General features: G+C 37.3%; 1 protein-coding gene and 1 long non-coding RNA gene across 18 annotated transcripts in view; one reads left to right on the forward strand and one right to left on the reverse strand.

Moving 5' to 3' along the window:
- Positions 1-26222, forward strand: part of dlg3 (discs, large homolog 3 (Drosophila)) — a 134831-nt gene that overhangs the window by 91061 nt on the left and 17548 nt on the right. For 10 of the 16 annotated variants that reach the window (XM_067457581.1, XM_067457572.1, XM_067457573.1 and 7 more), the window contains 6 exons: positions 8052-8208; positions 8572-8674; positions 17843-17957; positions 25071-25247; positions 25338-25413; positions 25891-25920. In XM_067457581.1, coding sequence (XP_067313682.1) covers positions 8052-8208; positions 8572-8674; positions 17843-17957; positions 25071-25247; positions 25338-25413; positions 25891-25920 — 658 coding nt within the window. The remainder of the gene's footprint in view (positions 1-8051; positions 8209-8571; positions 8675-17842; positions 17958-25070; positions 25248-25337; positions 25414-25890; positions 25921-26222) is intronic. The other 6 variants (XM_067457584.1, XM_067457576.1, XM_067457580.1 and 3 more) reach the window with 1 other exon arrangement.
- On the reverse strand, positions 8628-19794 carry LOC137092979 (uncharacterized). 2 transcript variants are annotated; one of them, XR_010908374.1, is made up of 3 exons: positions 19592-19794; positions 18786-18948; positions 8628-8714 (listed from the first exon to the last, which is right to left on the reverse strand). It is a non-coding gene; the product is annotated as an uncharacterized lncRNA (long non-coding RNA). The 2 variants fall into 2 exon arrangements; XR_010908373.1 differs by having other exon boundaries at positions 19548-19794.

The raw sequence follows: 26222 nt of genomic DNA on the forward strand, positions 1-26222 counted from the left end.
GTCGATTGATTAGATGATCGATTTTGATTGATTTTCCACTATGGCAGGATGTTTAAGCTGCATTTAACATTAACTTGACAGCTAACATTACTTGTATTTGCTAGCACTAGCTATATATGCAAACAGCGCGCTTTTCGGCGCCCCCCGCTTTTTTCACGTCAGTTTGGGTAACAAAGTCATCTGAAGCCATTCCATAGCTTAACCCTTAAATGCATGACTGTTTCGCCAAACATTCTTACATTAAATATAGAACCTTACCCAGATCTATATTTAACATGGATAACGTTAGACCTCTACCTGTCGCGATAATATATAAAACTCCTGATGTTAGAGTGATGTAACAGCTACAGAAGAATAAAATAAAACCTATTTCGTTACCTTTTGGAGCTTGGAAGGGTTCAGTTTGAGCAGATGTTTAATACCATCATCATATTTCCTCGTCAGAGATCGTTTACCAGTATATTCAGCATCTGCCTCATATTCGCGATCTCCAGCATATTCTCCAAACTCATTTTCAATGTCTTCAAAATCAATATTTTGCTCACTGACAGCTTCTTGACCACATCCATCATCAAGAGACAGTGACACTAATATTTGATTGTGTTTAATACTTGCTCTCTGCAGTAAATCACTGAGCCATTTCAAGTTTTGCAGATTATAATTATTATTGTTTCGTTTTCTGTCAGAGGTAACTATGAGTGAAACGTCACTTCATCATTGGGTATCAGACATTGCCACCTTGTGGAATAAATGTGAATTGCACCCCCATTTCGTCATTATAGATTAATTTATCATGCCAGGCGCAAATTCCAAAAGAAACGTGTAGAGGCTCTAAAAAAGCTTTCTACAAAGGCTAAAGAGTCATAGAAAAATTGAGGCCTTCTTTTGACATGAAAATGTGCATGTTGCACATTTAGCTATTAAAATTGGGTAAAAATGCATCCACCAAATAATTAGTTTTTTTTCATACTGTACAAAAAAGTTATTACAATAAAATGTATTTTTTGTTCAAATAAGTTGTTATGGGTCCTGCTTTACTGTCCGTATTGATCCGCCACCAGTTTGATCGGCGCGGCGGGGTGGGGGTGGTCTATATTATAAAATATGGTATATTTTCCTGCTTTTTTGTCCTTAGCCAATCACATGCCTGATAGTATGAGGCACAATATTTAAACCTACACAGGGCGACACCTACCGAAGTACATAAATAGTGTTTATTATCCCCACTTTGCACTTCACTGTGCCCAAAGTAAGCTGTCAAAGTAAGTCTGAACCTTATCACAATCACCCTGGAGGTCTCCCCAGAGGCTAATAAAAGTTGTTTACAGGCACATATACTTTGTGTTGGTGTACAGTGACAGTTCCCTCTTGGAGGACTCCGCCAGTGTGTGTGTGTGTGTGTGTGTGTGTGTGTGTGTGTGTATGTGTGTACATGACTGAGTCACAGGAACGACTCAGATAGGCCCTCTGCCCATCTGTGCTTCCCCCACACTAGCACAGCAGTCATAGACACATTTAGATCCCTCCATCTGACCCAGTACACACTAACGGCCCCCTGGCTTCTTCACCAGTTGAATACATTATGGAGATTCGGGGGAGATCTCCCACCCACCCTTCGGATTACAAAACATAATCAGCCGTGCCACCAATCAAACAGGCTAATGACAATCTGCTTGCGCACCCATGTTCACAAATGATGGACATACGTTTATATAACCAGACAGAGATGTGTATAATCACACAAATCTTACATTTTAAATTCAGGCCATTTATTATTGGATTATGGTTTTCAAAATTGGCTTCCTTGCGTAACTCATGGAGTTTGTTTTTAGATTCAGTGCATTGCATCACTTGTAATTCAGCCACACAACTGGGGAAATAGAGGAACTATTAATATAATGCTGATAATGTTTGACTATTTGTATTACCGGTATATTGTGTTTATTGGACACAGAGAATTGTATAAAGCAATTGCATAGACTATGTAGAGAATACTTAAGATACATGTCTAAAAGACTGAAGAATCAGAAAGAGCTTTATTGCCAACTATATTTACACACACAAGAAATTTGTTTTGTTGACAGAAGAACGTTGAGGATGTGTAATTAAATCTGCCTACCATGTTATTCATACATAATTCAGATACTTCAGGAAATATTTGATTTATATGTGTGTTTTGCTTAGTTTATCTCTGCAATTCTCAAACATTTAGAGTGCATAAACTTTGCACACATTTAAGCTATACCAGCTTAAGGCTAACGCTGCATCCAAAATCGAATATGTCCGAATTTCATTCATACTATTCATAATATAGACTTATAGAACATACTTTATTTAACGGTCATAAAGTAAATTCAAATTCAAATGTATACCTACATTTGGATGCAGGCATGCAGAATCAGTTTTAACCTGCAGCTGAAGCAACCGTTTCCTCATTGAGTAACTATGTTTGTATTTCCCAGTATAACAATTTAGAATCTAAATCTTACCAACATCATTGTCAATAAAGCAACACATTAAGTCAAGTCACTCATTTGTTATTAGGTTTAGTTTATACTGTGCAAATAAGCAGGACAGAATATAATTGAAGCTGGTAGGTTTTGGCAGTTTTACTCAGTGACGCACCTGATTGTAAACTGTTGACACACTTGGTTTATTCTTAGCTGCTCGGAGAGGCTGGAAATATCTTGAACGTCTCTTGGCGTGAAATCAAATGGGACTGAAGTGTGTTCTGAGGAAGAGATGGGTGGTTTTTTACCCAGAGCTTTGAAAACATTCAGAGAAAGAGGAAGACAGAGCAGCCCACAGCAGCCATGAAAGCCATGTGATCCTGCCAAAGAGAACATGTTTTCCATGGAGAATTAAGTCTCTGCTTTTTTCCGGAGAGCATCCACTGTCCACCATTAATCACCCAATCAGTGCCAATTACTTAGAGTGGTAAAAAACAGAAGCAGACAGACTGCATAGGGGCATTGTAACCCTGAAAACCTCTGAGCCTTGTAGTCATCCTTCAAAAGGGTCAGACATTTCAGCCTTTGCCACAACAGTAGGTTGACGGTGATCGACCATCAAAAAAAGTTGTTTGTGTGCCTTATCATGTACAAAATGGACACATTTTACTCTTAACACATGCTAAGATTAATAAATGATTAAACCATTTAATTAAAAAAATGAATGCAACTAAAGTAACTTCCTCTGAAACAACTTTCCTTGTCTTTTGACATCACTTAGGCCACTGCATAATTTCACCCAATGAAAAAGCTACTTTGCCATTGTTTTAAATTCAGATACAATTTATAATCAATAAAATCAAAATTGAGGATGTTTTATTGTGGTGGACTGCGGTTTATGTGGCTGGGTAAGAGTTAAGTCTTACGCTGTCCCAGCAGGGGTGATGTGTGACAGGCGGTGTGATGCTGTTTCCCATCACTCCCCTTTCACTTAGAGAAAGTGCACATATACTGTACACATACGGCACTTCACAGCCTGTCTGGAGCAAGAGACAGAGTCCTGGGAAAAATATTCTTCATATCCCTGCCGGATAGCTAAAGCAGCAGGCGCCATGTTCACAGTTAACATCTCGTCTTCTATGCCAATGGTAAAGGCCAATGTAGAGAGACGAGGTAGGACAAGCATCACCCTCATCAACAGGTAAAGTAGAAGCAGGTTTGATTGAGTGAGAGTGTGAGTGAATGAGAGAGTGAGTGAGAGAAAGAGTGAGTGAATGAGAGAGTGAGTGAGAGAAAGAGTGAGTGAATGAGAGTAAGTGAGAGAAAGAGTTAGTGAATGAGAGTAAGTGAGAGAAAGAGTGAGTGAGTGAGAGAGTGAGTGAGAGAAAGAGTGAGAGAAAGAGAGAGAGAGTGAGTGAGTGAATGAATGAGAGAGTGAGTGAGGGATAGAGTGAGTGAGTGAGTGAGTGAGCGAGCGAGTGAGTGAGCGAGTGAGTAAGTGACCGCTTGCATCTGATAACTGCTTTCTCTTGTGTTCAAGGACGCCATGAATTGTTCAGCCCTGCAATAGTAACAGATTTGCTGTTCATTTCTTTCATTTGCTTTGGTACTATTTTAGTAAAAGGTGAATTTTAAATAATTTCCTAGTACTTATCTCTCAGTGGATCTTGAAAAAATCTGAATATATTCATATGAATTGATGAGACTATAGCTAGAAAAGCAATGTTTGTGAAGACACAAACAAAAACTTAAAGGTTTGAATGTTTATAGGCTTGATGGTAAAACCAGTTTGGTAGAACAGTTCATTTCCCAAAACCCATTCCTCTTCCTGTCATTTCAATTAAACTTTTTGTAGAAGTTCAACTCCTTGAACTAAAAGGAACACATTTTTATTTATGCACAACCCTTTCTGGTATACCTTTCTGGTTTTAACAGGTTAATTAACAATAATCGTTTAGCCTACATGTTCAAAATGAGTGCGTATGAGCTTTTGCAATTTGTCAACTTAGAGCAGGATAGATTGCAAAAGAGAGGAACTAATAAATAATGTTGTGCACAACAGAGCCATCAGAACTGAAAACAGGGAACTGTTGTCCAGGTTAAGGTTTTGTTGTGTGTCATGTAATAAACAGGGGTTAAAAAGGTGATTTAAGGTGATTTTGCAAAACCACTTGCATTAAATATATGGACATAAGGTTCTCAGTAAACTGATTCACACTCCATTACACACACCAGTAGATCCCACAAAGTAGATCACACAAAGCAATCATCCACAGTCAGTTTGTGTAATTATTTAGCGTCATATTTCATATGGACCAAACACTTCCGGTCACATAAAAGTGCTGTTTTCAGCGTCATGGCTGTCGAAAGCTGGCCAAGTTCCGTGGTAGTGAGTGAGTACTGGAAACATGCGTACTGCCCTGCTGAAAGCAGGGAGCTGTTACTACAAATGTTGATGTGTGTTGCATTTCTGGGAACTATGGTGTGTTATTCTGCAGTACGTTCAAAAAGGGTTTTTGACGGCCCCTGAATGCAGTTTGAGTCTCGCTGGTGTGCCAGCTCTGGGCAGCCTGGAATGCTTCTCTGCCTGCAAATGAATCATGGCTGCTAAAAGAGTACCGCAGTCCTGCGCAAGGCAGGAATGAGCTCAGTGTGTGAATGTGTTTTGTGCCTGTGTGGTAAAGTGTGTTAGTTATTGGTGTGTATGTGTTAGCGCTCATTTCTGGAACAAATCTGAAACACTTGTTGTTTAGCTTTGGTGAAGTTTGCCAGTCTCCTTTAGTCGTGACTAGAGCGTTGTGTTTTCTCAGGGATCGGTTCTTCTCGATTTCCCCTCTCTATAAATGACAGGAGGAAAACGAATTATAATAATTTAACTTTTGGCTAGACTGAAGCATTATAATTATTCCATTATCCCATGAATTCCTATTCTTTTTTAATGGTCAGAAATGTCTTAATGTGGTTTTTCCACTAAGCCTGTAAAAATAAATCTGCATTGTCAATCCTTTTGGTCTTTTATTTTTAATTAAAAAATCTCCAAAAAACACAATGGCCACAATTATTGGCACACATTTATGTGTGTGTGTGTGTGTGTGTGTGTGTGTGTGTGTGTGTGTGTGTGTGTGTGTGTGTGTGCGTGCGCGTGTGGTTGTGTGCGTGTGTGCGCGTGTGGTTGTGTGTGTGTGCGCATGCGTGCGTGCGTGTGCGTGTGTGTGTGTGTGTGTGTGTGTGTGTGTGTGTGTGTACATTTTTTTTCTAATTTTCTATATGGTTCAGTGACCCATTTTTTGTTGATTTTGATGTTTGTTTTGGATCATTGTCCTGATGGAAGATCCAACCACAGGTTTAGACTTTTTATCTGTTGGTATTTGCTAGAATCCATGTATCTGAACAAGAACGGGAAAAAAATAGGCCCACAACATTAAATATCCAGCGGTATAGTTAACCGTGGGCATGGGGTATGCTCCAAACACCAAACACATCTAGTGGGATTGCTTCTAAAAAGCATGTCCATGACATGTCTAACAACTGAATATGATGGAGTTTGTTTTCGGTTGAGTGAAGAGGATTTGTCTTGAAACCTGTGGTGATTTATAGGGGTTGTTCATTTTTTTTAAAGGATTTCTTACCCCAAGACTCAACTATTCTCTGCAATTCTCCATCTGTGATCCTTGGAGAGTCTTTGGCCACTTAAACTCCCCTCCTCACTGTGCATTAGGACGATATAGACACATTCACTTCCAGGCAGATACATAACATCGTCAGTTGATTGGAACTTCTTAATTATTGCCTTGATATAGGAAATGGGATTTTTCAGTGCTTTAGCTATTTTTTTTACTGCCACTTTGTAGTTTGTGAAGCTCAACAACCTTTTGCTAAACATCAGGGGTGTATTCACAAAACATCTTAAGGCTAAAAGTAGCTCCTAACTAGCCAATTTAGGAGAAACTCATTTTCAGTTAGTCAACTCACTGTCTTAACAAAAATGGCAAAAATAATAAATATTATTTATTTAATACAAAAAATTCAAATAATAATGTTTGATTACCTGTGGCAGTTGTTTCATGGGTTCACACTTACAAATGATAAAATAAGAGTATTTGTCGTGTTGTCCGAGAGGATCGATGGCTCCAAGATGGGAATTTAGCCCAAACCCAGAGTTCTCCCATAGATCTCCGACTGGGCCAAGAGTGAGGAGTCACAGTGGTGGAGGTTTGCAGAAAACTGTCTGCAACTAGGTGGTTCAGCTGTGTATACTGTATATGTCTCCTCTCACGGTGATTAACTTAGTGCAGTGTTCCTCCTGAACTTTGTTCATAAAACATAATTAGTCGCATGAATTCTACAATCTCTCTCTGATAATTAGCTGAACATATACTTGTTTAATTAGTGAGATCTTTATACGAATATGGCAGCATGATATGTTCTACAATATTTATATCACTGACAGAGACTCCTCGCCCCTCAGCCAATCACTGTGTGTTTTTTACAGTCTATGGTGTATAGTTAGCAAGCGTGATGACATCATCAATAGCAACAAGGTCAACCCCGCCCTTACTGTTAGCTTAAGACTTCTCTCTATTCCTTAGTAAAAGTTGGTCTCAGCTTTGGGAGGTTTTAAGAGAAAACTAAGAACTTTTACTGCTATTTAGAAGAACTTTTATATTTGTGTTCAAACCTCAAATAAAGATTCAAACGGTTGTTGATCAGTGATTCGATCAATGATTCAAATCGCCAGTGTCACGTGATTTCAGCAGATTGGCAGTTTGGCATGCAATCCGAATTATTGATCGATTCACTGATTCATAACTGTTTGAATCTTTATTTGAGGTTTGAACAAAAAAAAAGGAAGAGAAGACAATGCTGAAAAAAGTAGTAGTTTTTGTTATTTTTGGACCAAAATGTATTTTTGATGCTTCAAGAGATTCTAATTAACCAACTGATGTCACATATGGACTACTTTGATGATGTTTTTATTCCCTTTCTAGACATGGACAGTATAGTGTGCATACACTTCCATACGCTCTCGGACTAAATATAAAAAATCTTAAACTGTGTTTCGAGGATGAATGGAGGTCTTACGGGTGTAGAACAACATTAGGGTGTCATTAATTACAAATATTTCATTTTTGGGTGAACTAACCGTTTAAGCGCTAAGATAAAATGTTTTGTGAATACAGCCCCAGAACTATATTCTTTAGTTTTATGATTAAGAGAATTTGGCCATTGTGTTTCCTCATATTTATACTCCTATGAAACGTGTCGTAGCTGGACAATTTTATGCTTTTAGTCATCCTGATGTGCAAACAAATAAAAAAATAAAAAGGTAAATTAATGTGAATTCAGAGGTATGTTACTTTAATAATTGCGACCAACATGCTTTGGAAAAAAGCATTTATTTCATAATGTGACTTCAATGAAAGGTTTGATTTTTGCAAATGTTTTGAATGAAATATCAAAAGGAGAAACAATCATATTTACCAGGGGTGCCAATAATTCTGGCCACGACTATATGTCTGTCTTTCTTTCTGTCTTTCTCCCTGCTGCTGTGGTGATCGGAAGTTTATCCTGATCTTTTCACACTGTTGTTCTGCTTGGCAGGGAGCCGCGGAAGATCCTGCTGCACAAGGGTTCCACAGGTTTGGGATTCAACATTGTTGGCGGGGAGGACGGAGAGGGAATCTTCGTGTCTTTTATCTTGGCAGGAGGGCCAGCTGACCTAAGCGGAGAACTGAGGAGAGGAGACCGCATCCTGTCGGTCAGTAACTGTCACTTAAGTAGAAATTGAAAGGATTAACTGCATTAATGTGTAACATTATAAATGTCTTTAATTTCACTTTCGATCAATAGAATGGGATCAATATAATATTCGATCACTTTCGATCAATATAATATTCAATCAATAACATCCTTGCTGAATAAAAAGATCCATTTATTTTTTACTGACTCCAAGCTTTTGAACGGTAGTCTATATTAAATTAAATGAAAGAGGAATGGATTTTTTTTTCTCCTTTTTAAAATTGTTATGAAGTCTTAGAGCTGAAATTGCATCATGTGATTTGCATGAGTGTGTGGTGTGTGGGGGTTGTTGCTTTAATCTGTTACCATGGTTTTGTCCCAGGTGAATGGTGTAAACCTGCGCAATGCTACCCATGAGCAGGCTGCTGCTGCTCTGAAGAGGGCTGGACAGACGGTGACCATCATTGCCCAGTACAGACCAGAAGGTAGCGTGGCTCTTTCAGTGTGTATCCGTGATATTTGTCACTGCAAAAGAAATTGTGCTCCCTATGACAATGAATGACAATGCCTTATTTATTGCTTTAAGAGTAATTAATACATTAATTAATTAAAATGGATCAAACTGTATTTCTAAGAGATGATCACCATTATGTGGGATTATTACATCAAGACCCTAAACTGCTTTCGCTTTCTTCAAACACCCATGTGTTGTGCCTGTTGCGTCTTGCCTGTATATGTAATCACTCCATCACAGTGCCATACATGTTGCCTATACCCCCCTAAGAAAGGTGAACTTACATAGCTTCACCTTTCACAAGAAAGAATCCTCATTTGTAAATTAGGACATTCAGTGACTGATAGTTGTTTAGCTTTTGTAGAATTAAGTGGGGCATACATTCATTTTTAAGTGAAGTATTTCAATAATAAAGTTGTAGGCTATTCAAAACAATCCATGAAGCAGCCCGACTGTAGTTGTACTGTAGTTGCACTGAATCGATTCAAATGAATCATTTTGTGTTGGATCTTTTTAAAGAATCACTTGAACTGGTTCACAATACCAGTTTCAGCAATTAATTGCAGCAAATAGTTAGGTACTAAATTACTTTCATTAGATGAATTCTGGTTGCACCAAACTGAACTGGGACTCATGAAATTACAATAAACTTGTTTATTAGCGGAACTAATCTTGTCGGAAATGTGCTTCGTGTGTCACGGACCATGCAATGGTATTAATTTATTTTATTTTTTAAATTAAAAAATTAGTCATGCACAAACAACATGGCAATTTCAGTACATCTTTTCATTAGAATATAGAACAGGTGAAATACAAATACAAGCAGGAAAAAACAATAGTAGAATAATATTAAAAAACAACTAATTACCACAATTAAAGGTGCTAGGTTTTATTTTAAGACCATATTCTTCTATAATGAAAAAAAAGATTGATTGCATTTTTCTTTTTCATCACATTGAGGGTTTATATTAGCCTGACGTGGTCATACTCAATTCTAGTCAGAATATGAGTCTGAAACTGCTCCATTGGGCTGTGATTATGGGGCGAGTTTCAACCGAACCAGGAAAGACATCAATTGGATAGACCTACAACCAATCAGAGCAACGAAGCGAAGCATTGTCAAATGTCAACAGAGTTCAACTGCACTGTGTTGCCGAGTCCGCGTTTTTCCCCCCGCGGGTTCTTTTCTATGTCCGTGGGTTAAAGCGACTATTATGTGATATATAGACCCTGGAGTACAAATTTTAGCAGGCAACCTTGCCAAAATAACACACATTTTACCCCCCAAACGCCATTTTTTTTTAATATATATATATATATATATATAAAGTATTATGAAATGTACAAAACATTGGTTTCACCTTCAAGTACTTGAATATTTGATATTTGTGTATTTACAATTTTCCCAGCATTTGGATGTTGTTTACCAGGAAGTTATCTTTGTTATTGTTCATTACAAGTCAATAGAACTGTCCTTTACATTGAAACCTCCAAGGTGAGGTATTGGAAAAAGCCAGTCACAAATATCAGACCATAAAGCCTCCACTTATACAATGAAAAAATAGATGATATAAGATTTATGTACCATCACAAAATATAAATTTATTACAGTCAAATCCAAATCTAAGTCGTAAATATTCACTGGATAGATATACCATTTGTGTTCAAAGTGAATTTAGTTCATTTTAAAGGGTAAAGGGAATTTTAAATATTTGGTTCCAAGTAAGCTGTGTGACTGGTACTTTTGAGAAATTATATGAAATTATGTTTTTATAAGCTACTATAGAATAATACATTTTATTAAATCTATTTCTAATAATTTAGTCTAATTTTATACTTCCTTTAAAATCACAACCTTAATTGAATGCGGGGTCATGAGGATAGAATAAGAGAGAATTTGTTTGATTAGACAAACAACAGAGTTATGGGAATTTTTTTTTTTTTAATTAGTAATAAAAACCTCCAGTATAACATTACCTGTTGTTTGTGAAACTGGGATAGGCGTTAAACAATCCGGTTCTTTGAAGCGAACTGTTCAAAAGAACCGATTCACAGAAATGAGTCCGAATTCCCAAAAAGTTCATTCACTGAATGCAAGCACTGGGAAGAAACTGTGCCAGAAGTGGGAGGGATCAACCTGAGAGGAAAAAAGGGGGGAAGAACTCAATGGACTAAAACACAGAGTGGAAGAAGCGCTTGACTTTACTGTTTGAAAGCTTATTTTATGGCGCAAGGTTAGCTTTCATCTGCTGGATCACTGTGAAAGTCTCTCTGACGAGAGATGTGGAATAAGCGCGCGCTGGTCGCGTGAGTGGGGCGGATTGAAATCCCGCGTCTCGAGCGCGAATGAGACTCGTTTTTAAAGAAGAGGTGCCGCTGTTGGAATGGGAGGAGCAAAGCAGGACAGACAGAAACATTTTCATTGAACTCTTTTCTATTTATTTACCTTTTGTGTCAATTTGAAACTATAGAAAGCGGTATTATCTTCCTTACGCCGCGGCGCGGCATTCACTAGTTTATTCTCTATTATTTTTTTATTAAGTTAAGTTACCTAAAATGTTTTCGAGTGAGTTGGACAACGAGAGGTTGAGCTGAACCCAGCACTTTAGCCGCCTCGGGTAAGATCACTTCAACTCATATTCATAAAGCATTTACAGGAAAGATCTGTGTAAAGTAACTTACTTGAAAACATCAGTTGGGTGTAAACGCTACATCTAAGTTATATTGTCTATTTAATTGATTTATATCCTTTAATACGCTGTGGTGAGTAGGAAAGCGACGCTGTTCACAAAAGATTTCTATTAGCTAAAGTTGCAGGTTCAACCAAGTGTAGTACGTTGAAAGATTAATGAAAGTCATGAAAATCATTTAAACAATTTATTAAGCTGCTCAGCCGTTGGGCTGACGTCACGAATATTGTTTCTAGCTTAGACTGTTTGTGTTGCTGCGCGACACAGGTAAACTATTTGCTCAAGGATTTCGTGAGAAATATTGAAGCCATAAACACGACAAAACACAGTAACAAGATATTTATTCCTTCATATGGGACATTATCATAATAAAATGTTTTTTTTCCCCCATTCTGTATGAAGAATAGGGTCGTTCACCTTTGAACTGAACTTCAGTTCTGTCAAAATGATATGGCATATTTTGCACTTTGAGGCCTGACGCTTCGCCGTCATGTTTGTTTAATGCTTTATTAGCCTACAATATAGCTTCCTGCAGAGCTCAGGACAGGTGCAGGGATGGGCTTATTCAGGAAGTCCCTTTGCCTAAAAAAAATCTTAAACGTGAATGTCATCTAAATGTGTTGCTGCTTCTGCTTCTGATTTCACAAATGTCAAATAATATGTCAAAGTCAAAGGTGGTGTTAACTAGCTGTAAACACTCAATGGAAGACGTGGACACATTTGACTGGCACAGAGGATCAATAGTCCTTGACAAGATTTGAAGTGCACTAACAGTCAACAGTGTAACTTGTAAAATGTATTTTTTTCAATGCATAGTTCATTCTTTGGTGTCTATGTGAGCAATGACAGGAATGTTGCTGTGTAAGTTATCTGTTTCGGCACGCTCTCCCCCATATTCCTCCTTAGTCAGATGCTGCTGATGTATAAATGGACTGCCTCTCCCTCCAAAGGGCCCTTACGTCTACATAGAAATAGAAGTGACACATTAATTTGTGCCAGAATAGCTCATTGAATTAGGTGGAAACCAGCACTATGAACGACATTATGGCTTCTTATTGTGTGTGTGTGTGTGTGTGTGTGTGTGTGTGTGTGTGTGTGTGTGTGTGTGTGTGTATGTATGTATGTATGTATGTATGTATGTATGTATGTATGTGTGTGTGTGTGTGTGTGTGTGTGTGTGTGTGTGTGTGTGTGTGTGTGTGTGTGTGTGTGTGTGTGTGTGTGTGTGTGTGTGTGTGTGTGTGTAAGAAAGAGAATGGTCTATTTGTAGACTGGCTTCTGTTAAAATTTTAACTCCTCATGTCATACATTAACTTGGGGGCAGTGATTGAACTTGAACTGTAAAGTGTTTGTGTCCAGCATGGGCAACACATTCTTTTATTTGTCCTTGCATTCCGCATTTACACTTGAATGACGTTATATTTTTTAAAGTCTATATTAAAAGAAATGTCTATAGGAATTTTGGCCTGGAATTGCACATAATTTGACTCATTCCTTCAGATTTTGTGCTCACACCCAAAGTGTGCACACTTAAAGCTGCCTCTCAGTACTAAATTGAGTTATTTTTCACTGCACATTGCACTTAAGCAGTCAAATACACACAAAATAAGTGAGTTTTCACATAACAATTATGTTTTAAGTGAACATAAATGGTTGAGAAACAAAACACACATGAAACAGTATAATACATCTGTGCGTCAGGTATTAAAGTGACAGCAAAAGTTAATGTCAAGCCCTGTATCTGATTTATCTTGAATAAGATGTGTATGGTTAAGTTGATTATCGTGGTAATAAAGCCCTTCAGTTTACTTCCATGATCATCTTTAGCTTCAGCGCATACTTGTATAACATTATAGTGAGAACAATATTGTGAATTCTTTGGGTTTAGTTGCTGTGTTTCAGCCTCCACAACTGGAGTTAAACATTCCGACAAGCACATAACTTAGCAGAAATAAATTGTACTATTACTTTGTTGCATAAATAATTAATTCTATAAACTATAATACGGATCTGCCAACATTGGCGCTATATGATAAATTAAAATAAGCTGATAACATCACTGTTTTCTCCAGAACGACTATACAGCCAAATCAAATTTTGATGCAATATTATCCTGTTTGACACTGTGAAGCTGCTTTGACACAATCGTGATTGTAAAAGCTCTATATAAATAAAGTTGATTGATTGATTAGTCTCATATAAGTTGCGTTTTTTTGAGTTAAAGGGTTAGTTCACCCAAAAATGAAAATTATTTCATTAATTACTCACCCTCATGTCGTTGGACACCCTTAACACCTTCGTTCATCTTCGGAACACAAATGAAGATATTTTTGTTGAAAGCTGATGTCTGAGAAAGGCTTCAGATAGGCCTCCATTGGCATTCAGTACATTCCCACTCACAAGACCCATAAAAGGCACTAAAGACATTTTAATAATTTTACAAAGCGACGAGAATAGTTTTTGTGCGCAAAAAAAAATCCAAATAATGACTTTATGCGCCAAGTTATTGAACGGCGGAGCTGCGTCATATTCTCGAGTTCACGTCAATAACTTGGTGGATAAAGTCATTATTTTGATTTTTGTGCGCACAATAACTATTTTCGTCGCATTGTAAAATTATTGTACAGCCACTGTAGTGAGATGGACTTTGTAACAAAGTCTTTAGTGCCTTTTATCGGTCTTGTGAGTGGGTCTGTGGAAATATACTGAATGCCAATGGAGGCCTTTCTGAAGCCTTTCTCAGCCATCAGCTTTCAACAAAAATATCTTCATTTGTGTTTTGAAGATGAACGAAGGTCTTACGGGTGTCGAATGACATGAGGGTGAGTAATTAATGAAATAATTTTTATTTTGGGGTGAACTAACCCTTTAAATAACCCGCTGGCAAAGCGCTTCACTGTACTCTTCAGCTTTAGCATACAGTTTAAACATTGAAAAATATTTTAGATGTTTCAGTTTTTAAAAAACTGATGCATTACAGCATTAGCCTATTAGTAATAACATTTTATTTATTCATACATGGCATATGCATTTTGATTCTTCATACAGAAGTAAGGTTGTTGTTGTTGTTGTTGTTTTATTGCAGGGCAGTAATAAATTGCTACTAGTAGATTGCTTTTCTACCGAACCAAAAACAGGACATGGTCACAATATGTGAGCCTAAAAAGGACAAAATGCTCAAAATACCAGTTTTTTTTTCTTGCCATTCATCAGAACTGTGTCTCCTCGCAGCAGTTCTTAGTCTGTGTGTGTGACTCTTGCTGCGTCCCAATTCGCCTACTTATACTACGTCCTAAAAGTATGTACTCTTTTTGTGAAGAAAAAGTATATACTTTTGAGTGTGTAGCAGAAAAGTATGCAAGCTTCGGGACATACTACTTCGCCATCTTTAACGGACTCTGTCGCTTAGTTATGTGCATCCCGTCACCGTTTATCTGCCCTGTCAATCATCGTCAGATTCGTCACAGTTCAAATCCTTCACATTCAGTTTAATCTCCTACCGTATCGGAGAGAAATGGAGCCGCTCGTTGATCTGGCATTTGTGGGTCTTTAATGCAGAGACTCTCCTCATGTATTTACAGTGTGATGCATTTAAAAGTTAATGGCCAAACGTGTCATTTCAAAAGTTCTCAATGCTGCTGCGGGTGAAATATAATGTGACAACACTGAATAAATATATTTTTGTCAGGTTAAATATTGATAGTTGGTCACTCAAACCCCTTTATCTAAACCTCTCTACTTAACCGTCGAACTCGCACATCCGTCATGTTTGTAGTTTTTTTAACGCTTTTTATCCGCGTTTGTAGTTCTAATCGAATCCTCGTCCAACTCGCAATGGGTTGTGGGCAATATCAGCCGTTAGAGTGCCCATCGATCCATACTGTGAATTCGGACCGGAAATAGTAAACCATCCGGGAATCTTTGGAATACTCTTTTCAACATACTACGATTTGGGACATACTAATTCTATTTTCGAATACTATTTAGGATGGATAGTATGCGAATTGGGACGCAGGGTCTGTTTTGACTCCATTACACATTTTATAAGCTCTTCAGGAGTTTGCAGCTGGTCAAAATACCATCATATGTAGGCTATGCACATACAATGAGCACATTTAGCCCAGCATACAGCATTGTTTTGGATGTTTGGTAAGGTTGTGAACATATCCCTAAGCCTTTAGGTTTGGAGTTAAAATGCCACTGTGAACACTAAGCAGACTAGGACTACATGTTTTTTTTTATTTTGGTCTGAACCAAACGAATCAAGTGAACCAAACTACAAATGTGAGCACAATCTTACAATGAAGGACAGACCCAAACCATAGACTATCGTTGAAACGTGAGGGTGGGCTCATTTGACTTGCTAAGCAAATCTCCAGAACACCCTAGCAACCGCATATCAATGCACTTAATGAACACTCATCTTAGCAACTATAGTGTTTTTGATTTAGCTGTAATAGTTCCATGTAGAAACAAAACAAATAAACATTGACGAATAATACCTTGAATAAAAAAAGGCAGTCTTCAGTTCAGTGAACATTTACTTTATTTTTTGTTTTTGTATTTGTACTTTATTTTCACTAATGTTTTCGGCCTTATAAAACAAATGTTTCAGGTAGTTGGAGCAAGTTTTTTTTTTTTTTTTTTGACAAATCTTTATATAAATCCATAGTTGTATTTTTTTAGGGATGTACAGTATATCTGCTGTATTGACTACTGATTATATTTTCATTAATGATTATTATGAGTATTGGTTGTATATCGAATGCTAATGGATATTTAGTTAGTGCACGTGTTTCTCCATATTTTTACTTTTAGATCACCTTTGCTGTCATCTACCACTCATTTAAAGTGTATATTAAAAAATCAGAAAATTAATATGCATTTATGTAGTAAATTATTAAAAAAGTTTTATAATAACTTTTTTTTCTACTAGGAATCATAATATGCCACACACGGCTCATTAAAATCAAAAGTAAATACATTCTGTTTGTGGCACTTACCTGCATACCTGTTGAGAACGCTGTGCTAATCATAACCTAGCCCTTATACATGCTTTCAAGTTGAAAGCACATGGCTGCAATATTATATAACTGCATTGACAAAGAGGCAGACTGCAGCCAATCCCCACTCCCCAAAAATAAAAGCCCTGTACATAATGAAGGCAAGTGGGGCCATGTGAGTGTGAGGCAGAGCTGCCCCAGATTCTCCCCAGGTCTTATGTTTACGGGTCACACTTATCGAAGACCTTGCGCTTTAGCATTAGCCTTTGTATGTTGGGAACTGTGTGTCCGACAGGCTGAGAGACCCCAGCTGTCTGTGTCGTCTGTCATAGGTGTATTGTATTACCCATAGACTTTCTGACCAGTGGGAAGAATTACTCTGGTGTTTATTCTGTGAATGCAGTGGATTTTGAAGCTTCTGATGTCTGTAATTAGCATACTAACCTTTATATTGCAGTATTTTGCAGACTTTATCACAAGGTCTTTACCTTTTAGCTTTTCTTTTTTCACTATAATTGTTTTTTCAGCAAGTTTTTCTAGCCATTTCCTCCCACCTCTCCTTTGGGGTGTTCCCCTGGTTACAGGCAGGTGGTGTCAGGTTACTTTACCTTGCCCTGTCATTCCAGCATGTTGTTAACCCATTTGTGACAGACAGGGCGTTTACAGAAGAGCTCCCTGCAGGCGCGGTTTCTGCTAACATTGAAATCCAAGTTTCGGCTTTGCATTGAGCTTTACACTTGGAGTTACTACCGTTATGAGTTCTCAAGTTCTCATGTTCTCATGAAATTGAAATTCCTGCCTCCGGTTCTGTTTTTGTTTTTTTTGGAAGCTCAGATTTGGAAGGTTGACTTTTGATCCTCGGATACAAGGTTACGGAGCAGGTTTAAAATCAGTCTTTGTTATGGATGATCTATATTAGTCTTCCAGGGTAAATCCCAAGTGCTAAGAAAACAAAAGTCTTTTCTCGAATATGTTATCCTTGTTTGCCCATGCATTTCGCTGTTTGCATGTCCGTGTGATTCGGTTGCTAAGCTTGTGAGTTGCCCGACCACACTGCAGCCGAGGTGTGCATGTTTAATTAAAAGGCCACTACACAATCAGCCATCATGCTTCAGTGCTGCTTCAGAAACGAAAGCCTTGTTCACTATGAAATATGATTACGGGCCGACGTTTGTTGGAGGTTTTCATTCTGTTATACTGAATAGTGCATGTTCTACTTAATTAATATGCATAATTAATTATCTGGCAGGAGATATTAGCGTATAGCTACACATGATTAATATCCATCTGTTCTCCGGGTCATTAATCAGTTCTCAATAAGCTGCTGAGCTTTCCTTCTCTGCCCTGCTCTACAAGCACATCCACTCATAAAACCTGGAACAAAGCCCGGAATATTACTGTAAATATAGGTGTTGCTGACGGATTGTGTGTCTTGTCTCTTTCCAGAATACAGTCGTTTTGAGTCCAAGATCCACGACTTGAGGGAGCAAATGATGAACAGCAGCATGAGCTCTGGCTCTGGCTCCCTCCGCACCAGTGAGAAACGCTCCCTCTACGTCAGGTATCTTCTTCATCTTCAGATTCCTTCATTAAGTTGTACTGATGTATATTACAATTTTTCAATATTTATAAGTGCTTTTCCAATCAGAGGAACTTTCATTTCAACCAAACAACCATAGTGGCCGATTAGATTTAAAATGTTTGGTCTAAAATTCTAGTTCAAATAATCAAGGCATGTTTGAACTTGAGCATCAGCTGTCCTGTCTTGCAATTCCAATAACGCATCATTTATTTCTAAATAGTGTTCAGTTATATATCTTTGTCATCAACACATGCATTTTGTTTGTAGTGAGACTTGTTGAAGCGTTGAAAAGAACTGAAATCATTTTTGTAGTGCAAAAATATCTTATTATTATTGATAGCTGTCTGAAACATTTGCATTGATAATTCTATCCTAAAAAGTTTTACCAGTGTTTCCAACATTACTGTACTTATTTCATACTCACTCAGTCAGTTTAAATGATAAGTGCTTGCTCTGCTTTTTGGAGGCATACTGTATTATATTATAAAGAAGTTTAGAGTCCATGGGACTGTAACCAGTGTCCCTGGATATGGCAGCAAGCGGAAAATGTATTTAAGAACAACAAATGATTTTGCAAATGGGTAGAGGGAGAACCAAGAGAATCTACAAAACCGATCCAAGCTGATATCTAGCTCAAGGTGCAACAGTTTAGAGTCCAACCACATGGCTACATGAAAATATCTCCATGGTAGAAAATGCAAGAAGGCTCTTGTTTTGGTGTCTGTTATGCTGTTTCTGGCACTGGGTACCTTGAGTCTTTGAATGGCACCTTACAATCAGAGATCTATCAAGTCATGTGGAGCATACCGTAATCATGAGGAGCAGAAAGTTTAGCCCTGGTGGGTGTTAGAGATGTGTGCTTCAGTCATAGGTCATTGCCTTCTCAGCTGCCTTTCCACTGTATGCAACAAGCGGCAGACATTCAATAAAAAATGAGAGTCGGACAGGGGCATCTTGGGGTCCCGACCATCTGTGGATGCAAAATTTTCAGATCCAATTTGAGCATTGTAATGTTAAAAATGTTTACTTTTTTAAATGTTTGCAACTAGATCATATGCTGACCAAATGTGATAAATTTGAATCAAATCACTGTGCATAAGGTGAAAATGTATTAATTTATTAATACTTTGTCAGAAACACTTGACACTTTTAAAAATGCATTGTAATTGATGAGTTATATATAGTCATATATATATATATATATATATATATATATATATATATATATATATATATATATATATATATATATATATATATTAATATAATATAGATTTTTAATTGTATCTTTGTTTTAAAAAAAAGAAGCAAATAAATGCAAATTACAAACAATATGACAAAAACAGTGCTTTATTTTTCAGCTATATGTCTATTTAACAGTATAGCAAGTGAAGAAAGAAATTAAATAATCAAATATAAAATTGCTTACTTAGTCTTCACTCTATAATTTAACTATACACTGATTCTTAATAATATATTTTAGTTATTTAGCCAAGCATGTAGTGGTTTGCTTAACATTAATCACACAGAATATTAGGTCTGTCTTAATACATGCACGGATATAATTACCTCAGCTGTACACGTTCACTAAAGACATATCCGACTGTGTTTACCTGAATAGTCGCCAGCCAGGCCATACATTTTTACATATGTTTGACCCTTTAAACCCAAACAATAATCCGCGAAAGAGTTGAATCGCGATCGCGTGTTTGTTGTCTGAAAGGCGTGTGCGCGCGCTTCAGGTCAGAGTCCGGCAGCGCGAGCATATGAGCGCGAGCACGTCCCGCGCCGCGCTTTTTCTCCTCATGCGCGCATATTTCTGTTGCTTTCTTTGTAATGCGTTGCGCATAATTATTTAACTCTTCTACTTCCACTGTTTAGTGAACGGTGGAAGCAGAGCTGTGCACACACGTCCTGACGCCTGCTGTCATACATAACCGCATCATTCTAAGCCAAACCGCAACCGTATTAAGAAATACGTTACAGCTGCGGTATCCTCCTTAAAGTACCGGTACTAATAAAATCCACAACGTACCGTTTGTAATCGCAGGGTATCGCAATACTTTTCTAGTACCGGTATATTGTGCAACACCATATATATATATATATATATATATATATATATATATATATATATATATATATATATATATATATATATATATATATAATATAAAATTGTGTGGTCAGAAATATAAGTCAGTGAGGTAAAACGGTTACCTGTTACGGCTCACATCTTTTTGAGCATCACCAGATTTATGAGGAAGCTTCCCAGTGTTGCCACATAAGATAATAATTAAAGTTCAAAAGGTGGAAAGGCGAATTCCGACAGTCATGTCCGAATGTTGTCTGCAGTGTAAAGGCTGCTTATGATCCTGGGTTTGAATGCAGTTGAACTTCTGAGAAAATGTTGAAACTAATTGTTGGGTGAAGTCACCCATCAGGACAAGCGAGAACTAGAGCAATTTGGTTTGGGCCAAACCACTAGTTGAGAAATGCAGAAATCTTATTTAAATGTACAAAAAGCATGTTGTTGCAGTAATTTCTTCCAAAGAAAGTCCTTTAAAATATTAGATTTTAATGAACAATTTTGTCGTCTCATCATGTTTCTATTATTATAAAAATTCTAATATTTAGTTCCATAATGTAGATATGAAATAAAGAATTAGAATTTCAAAATACTTTATGGAAATTTCAGCTTCAAAGAAATTGAATAGTTTTTTATGAAAAGAGGTTAATGGACACTTATGTTTTTAGACCTGTAATTGCGCCATGGTCCGCTTTAGTAGCAAGATCTTGTATTGATATTTTCATTAGAAATTGTGACAGTCTGATTATGTGTGTATTAAATATATAGTGGAATGAACATACGGCCTACTTCTAATGGTAGCTTGCACCTTAAGTGAGCTGTTTTTAACAAAGCATTCAGCTGCTGTGTTTCATGAGTCAGCTGACCACATGTGTTAATAAGTGTGAGATCTCAAGGCATTTTCACATTCCTGTGAATGCAGAGATGAGATAATGTGTCAAGATGGTACAGTCATGTCAGTCAACACTGATCCCACCCTTCACTGTTTTATCTTAAAACAGACCTGATGTTGTCCTCGATTTAGCTATGCAGTAAACTATGTGTGTGTATGTCTCAGTGGGCTTATAATTAGTGTTTCCTAGGAGAGAGGTATGTTGAGAAACAGGAAGGCCTGCTCCACTGGTTTTTCTCCTTTCATTTGGATTTACCTGTCTGACAAGGTAAAGACATTCAGCTTTGAAAACAATGCCTGACTGTGTTTCTGTACTCGTCATCTGCCATCTGGTTTCCCTCTCTTGATGATACTGGGATCCTCTATCATAACTGTGGCCTTGAGTGCTTAACCACAGGTTGATCCAGGGGGACTGACTGTAAAGGACATATCAAGCAACAATATAAAAAATAGGGGGAATATTATAAATATTGGCTCATAAATATTAATTGTGTGACATACTATTTGCGTACTAGATATTCCTAGTTTGGAAAGTTGAAAGTTTGAAGGAGAAAAAAAGTGACATTTGTAGGTGTTTGCTTACCACCTGCATGTAAAAGGTGCATCTTAAACTTGTTGTTTTAGACATTCAGTTTTTACCTTAGTTAATATACATTTAAAGGTGTCATGAACTGTTTTTTTTTTTACTGTTGTCTGAGGTCAACTTATGATCATGTGGCTTTTATATCCAAAAACATAATGAATAAGTAATAGGCTATTTTCTACACTGGTTGTGAGGCTCTCTCCAAAACGCTGGATTTTGATGGCCGTGCCGCACTGGAAACTTTGAAGTAAACGTCCACAGCTAGGATTGGATAAGATTTGCATATTTAATGAGCTTCAGCTCCCCTGTCAGTTCACATGAGGAAGGGATTGTTTTAAAAGCGGCAACCGGAATGATAATCTCGATCACAGGGCTTGTAAACATCTTTATCAAACAAACACAATGATTTATTTCTCATCCACCCGCGATTGATTGGAATGCTATTTTTGTATTACCTGGCCCGCCGATATAAGCACGAACCACACACACACGTATGTGCTTTCCCTTCAAATATCACATAAAGTGAGTGATCAAGAAAGGAATATTATTTCACTATTTGAGATTCACCAGCCTGCCGACAGGCTTCCGTTTTGGTAGCCCATCTGAAAAACACATAGCCCTGGGACATTAGGCTTTGCAAGTCCTGGCCCATACATGTCCGAAACTGACCTCGAATCACAATGAACCAACAAATTAGCTCCATGAGTCAGTGGGCAGGGCTACTGAATTAGACGTGCTTATTATCCTGTAGAGGCGTGTTTCGTCACGCGATGATGTCAGGATGAGGCACATTCTGAAATCATTTGTTTTCTGGGCCTGGTGTCTATTCTTTGATAGACTAACAAGGAAGTTTTCAGCTCTGGAACTTACAGGATATTCTTATATTACCAAGGCTGCACAATTAATGGAATTTCTAATCACGATTACGGTTATGGATGCTACGATTATGTAATCAATTAAAAGCCGCAATTACAAAAAAACAACAACACATAATTCTACGTGCTTAGATAGCAGGTTACATTGTGACAGCAGTACGCTGACTGGTCGAATGCACCCAAAATACAGCCTATATGTTGTTTTGTTTAGCTTCTAAACACAAATGAATATGTTTGTTATAAAACCTGTGATTTCTGTCCCTCCATTTAAGTCCATTCCCAGTGCCACGACTGTCCATTCCTCTCAAACTTTGGATCAAAAAGATCCAATAAATGTCATAAAAACATTGTAAAAATAACTAATCGAGAGTCAAATCCAAGTCTTCTGAAGAGACATAGTGGCTTTGTCTGATGACCAGATTTACCACGACTCACTCACTGTAAACACGGACGTTCAAATGATTGCGAGACACGTGGAAAACAACATAACAGTTAGTATATGCAGAATTACATTTTTTAGATGAGCTAAACATTTACAGTTTAGGAATAGTCATTTTGACACGCTTTCTTGCGATTAGAACTGTGACGGATTGTATTGATCATATGAAGCGCGAGCACTGCTGGAATGACACCTCAAAGTCAAAGCGCAAACATCATTTAAAGCGGCACTCCTTATCGTGAAAGCGCAAACATCATTTAAAGCGGCACTCCTTATGGTGAAAGCGCAAACATCATTTAAATCACCAGAACACATTTGGTTTTAGTAGTATGATTATTTAAAGCATTTTAGATGGTTTATTCTTACATGTATAGTGCATTAATAGCAGGAGAGGAGGGACATAGAGACCTGGAGAGAATGCTGCCTGCAGTGAAAGCATGAGTAATGCGTGAGGGTGGAAAAATGTTTAGTTTTCGGAGTTTCAGGGACATTACTACATTAAACCACTATATATAATGTTGAATATAATGTATAATGATGCAATGGGTGAATATTTGTGGCTCCTGATAATAACACAATAATAATAATAATAATAATAATAATAATAATATTTAATAATAAAAATAGAAAGTAAAAAAACCCTCTTTATTTTGTCTTAAAATATCAATAAGTTCATCGATCAGTTAAGTATTGTGATTTATATCGAATCGTGACACAAGTGTATCGTTACAACCCTAGTATAAAGCTTTTCAAAACACCATTCAATGTAAATTGTGATAATCGTATTTAATAATCACAATTACAATTTCAAGGGAATAAACGACAATTATGATTTTTGTCATAATTGTGCAGCCCTAATTAGTATAGTTGATATATAGATAATTTTATACAGATATTTAGTGTTGTCTTGGTGTGTCATGTGGTGTTATTACCAGGGATTTTAAGGTAGGGATGTCATCGTTTAACTGTTGATAATATATTTAATCGGTAGAACTTATCGATCATCGATTAAGAAGGGTCATGCGTGTGTGTGTGCGCTGCTCAACTTTTTACAGCTAGAGTTACACCTTCATCTTGACTATAAGTTTGCGTGTTCATTCACAGCCTATTGTTTTGTGCAAATGTAAGTTGTAATGTTGTGTTTATTTTGTGTAGGCTTATCTATATCTGATTGATCTTATATAGAATGTATTTGGGTAAGAATGAATGCGTTAGTAAAGCGCACTATGATCAGCTTCAGCACGTGCAGCTCAAACAGCACTGCACAACTAATAATGACTATGATTGGGCGGTGGGGGCAGTTGTATTAAAGGTTATATTTGATTATTAAATAAGTAATTTATTTAAATTATTAGTCAGATCAACTCATTAACAAGCCCTTTATTTAGATTAATAATTAGGCTGAAGATTAACCGATTAATTCATTGTTAATTTAAATGCCGATCAATCATGGGAATTTGTGTAAATTGACATCGCTAGTATGGTTGCTAGGTGATCATTTTTTTGGAAACCTCCGAAAACTTAAACTCAATGTTTTTTCAAAATTGACTTTGCTGAATCTATCAACTTCGAACAGGTGTAGCTGTCTTTTTTTGGGTGGTCCAATTCAATCAAATCATGCATCATTTTTAATTATTATTTTTTTAAAATAGAGAATGTGAAAATAAATAATTAAAAGAAATGTCCTTATTGCGACTCATTATGCCAGCATGGGTCACAAATGTAGCAGCACAAATGTTTTCAACATTGACAATAAGAAATGTTTGTTGATCAGCAAATCAGCATCGAATGATTTCTGATGGCTCATGTGACACTGAAGATGTGGTAGTGATGCTGAAAATTAAGCATTGAAACATTAACTCATTAAATAATTTAAATTTTATTGACTTCACTATATTATTATTTTTTTGAGAAAATAAATACAACCTTGTGCTGAGCCCATATCTTTCAACAGTACCAATTTAAAAAAAAGATTTTTTTTTTTTTTATCTTGGAAAAAAAAAATCAAATGTTTTCTTTATGGCAAGTTGCTTTCATTGAGGAAGCATCTGCTAAACAAATTTTAATAACAAAAAAGATGGCGCTGTCCAGTGGTTTATGTGTATCCCCACACCCACCATTTACTCAAACACAACAGATGTTTTACAATAAAACCTGAGCATCCACTCCTCTAGCACACTGCTGATGTCAAATTGTTTCATTTGATTTTCCCAGGGCTCTTTTTGACTATGACAGGACCAGGGACAGTTGCCTCCCTAGCCAGGGTCTGAGTTTCTCCTATGGGGACATCCTGCATGTCATCAATGCTTCCGATGATGAGTGGTGGCAGGCACGACTGGTTACACCCCATGGGGAGAGTGAGCAAATTGGGGTCATCCCAAGCAAGAAAAGGTACAGTACTGCCAACAAGCCTTGTATTTCCCTTGTAGTAATGGACTGTGTTCGCTGCCTATAACACATTTTTATTTGTTTGATCCACAGGGTGGAAAAGAAAGAGCGTGCACGGTTAAAAACAGTCAAGTTCCACGCAAGGACGGGCATGATTGAGTCCAACAGGGTGAGTAAGTCGTCGTCCTCCTGTGAAGGACTCATGGGAGCTGCCCCACTTCCCCTGAGTGTGGGAATTGGTGGCTTCTCACAGTATCCTGGAGGCTCCTGTTACTGAGCATCTCACAGTGACACACAAACAAAGGCATACAATTACAAACTTCCACTGTGCCATCATAATCAGCTGTGATTGTTTGATCAATGCTCCTTGATCCTGGTCCTGGAGGCCCCCCAACATTTCACATTTCTTATGTTTCCCTCACCACACACCTGATTCGACTGCTCTGCTAATTAGTGGAGTACTCCATAACCTGAACTGGTTGTTGGGGACCCTCCAGACCCAGGGCTGAAAAACACTTTAATGTTTAGATGCCCATTCTTTTCATTATAACCTAAAGGGTTAGTTCACCCAAAAATGACAATTGGCATTTATTTGCTTTCATGTTGTCCAAACTTGTATGATTTTCTTTTTCATGGAACACAAAAGGAGATGTTTGGCAGAATGAACGACATACGGGTAAGTAAATGACCAAATTTTAATTTTTGGGTGAACTGACCTTTTGAGGGTGAAGTGTGTAATGGACTAGTCAGGGTGCTTAAACAAACAGCAATGTTTTGAATGTGCACAGTGTGCACCAATAAATGCCTTACTTGTACAGTAACATTCAAAGGTTTGGGGTCAATAAGATAAGTAATGACATTATAATGTTACAAAATATTTCTCTTTCAAAGCTTTTCTTTTGAACTTTCTATTTATAAAAGAATCTTGGGAAAAAATGATCACCGTCTCCACAATAATATTAAGCAGCACAACTGTTT

The sequence above is a fragment of the Pseudorasbora parva genome, chromosome 11, assembly GCF_024679245.1.
Source record: "Pseudorasbora parva isolate DD20220531a chromosome 11, ASM2467924v1, whole genome shotgun sequence".
In the NCBI taxonomy this organism is placed as follows: domain Eukaryota; kingdom Metazoa; phylum Chordata; class Actinopteri; order Cypriniformes; family Gobionidae; genus Pseudorasbora; species Pseudorasbora parva.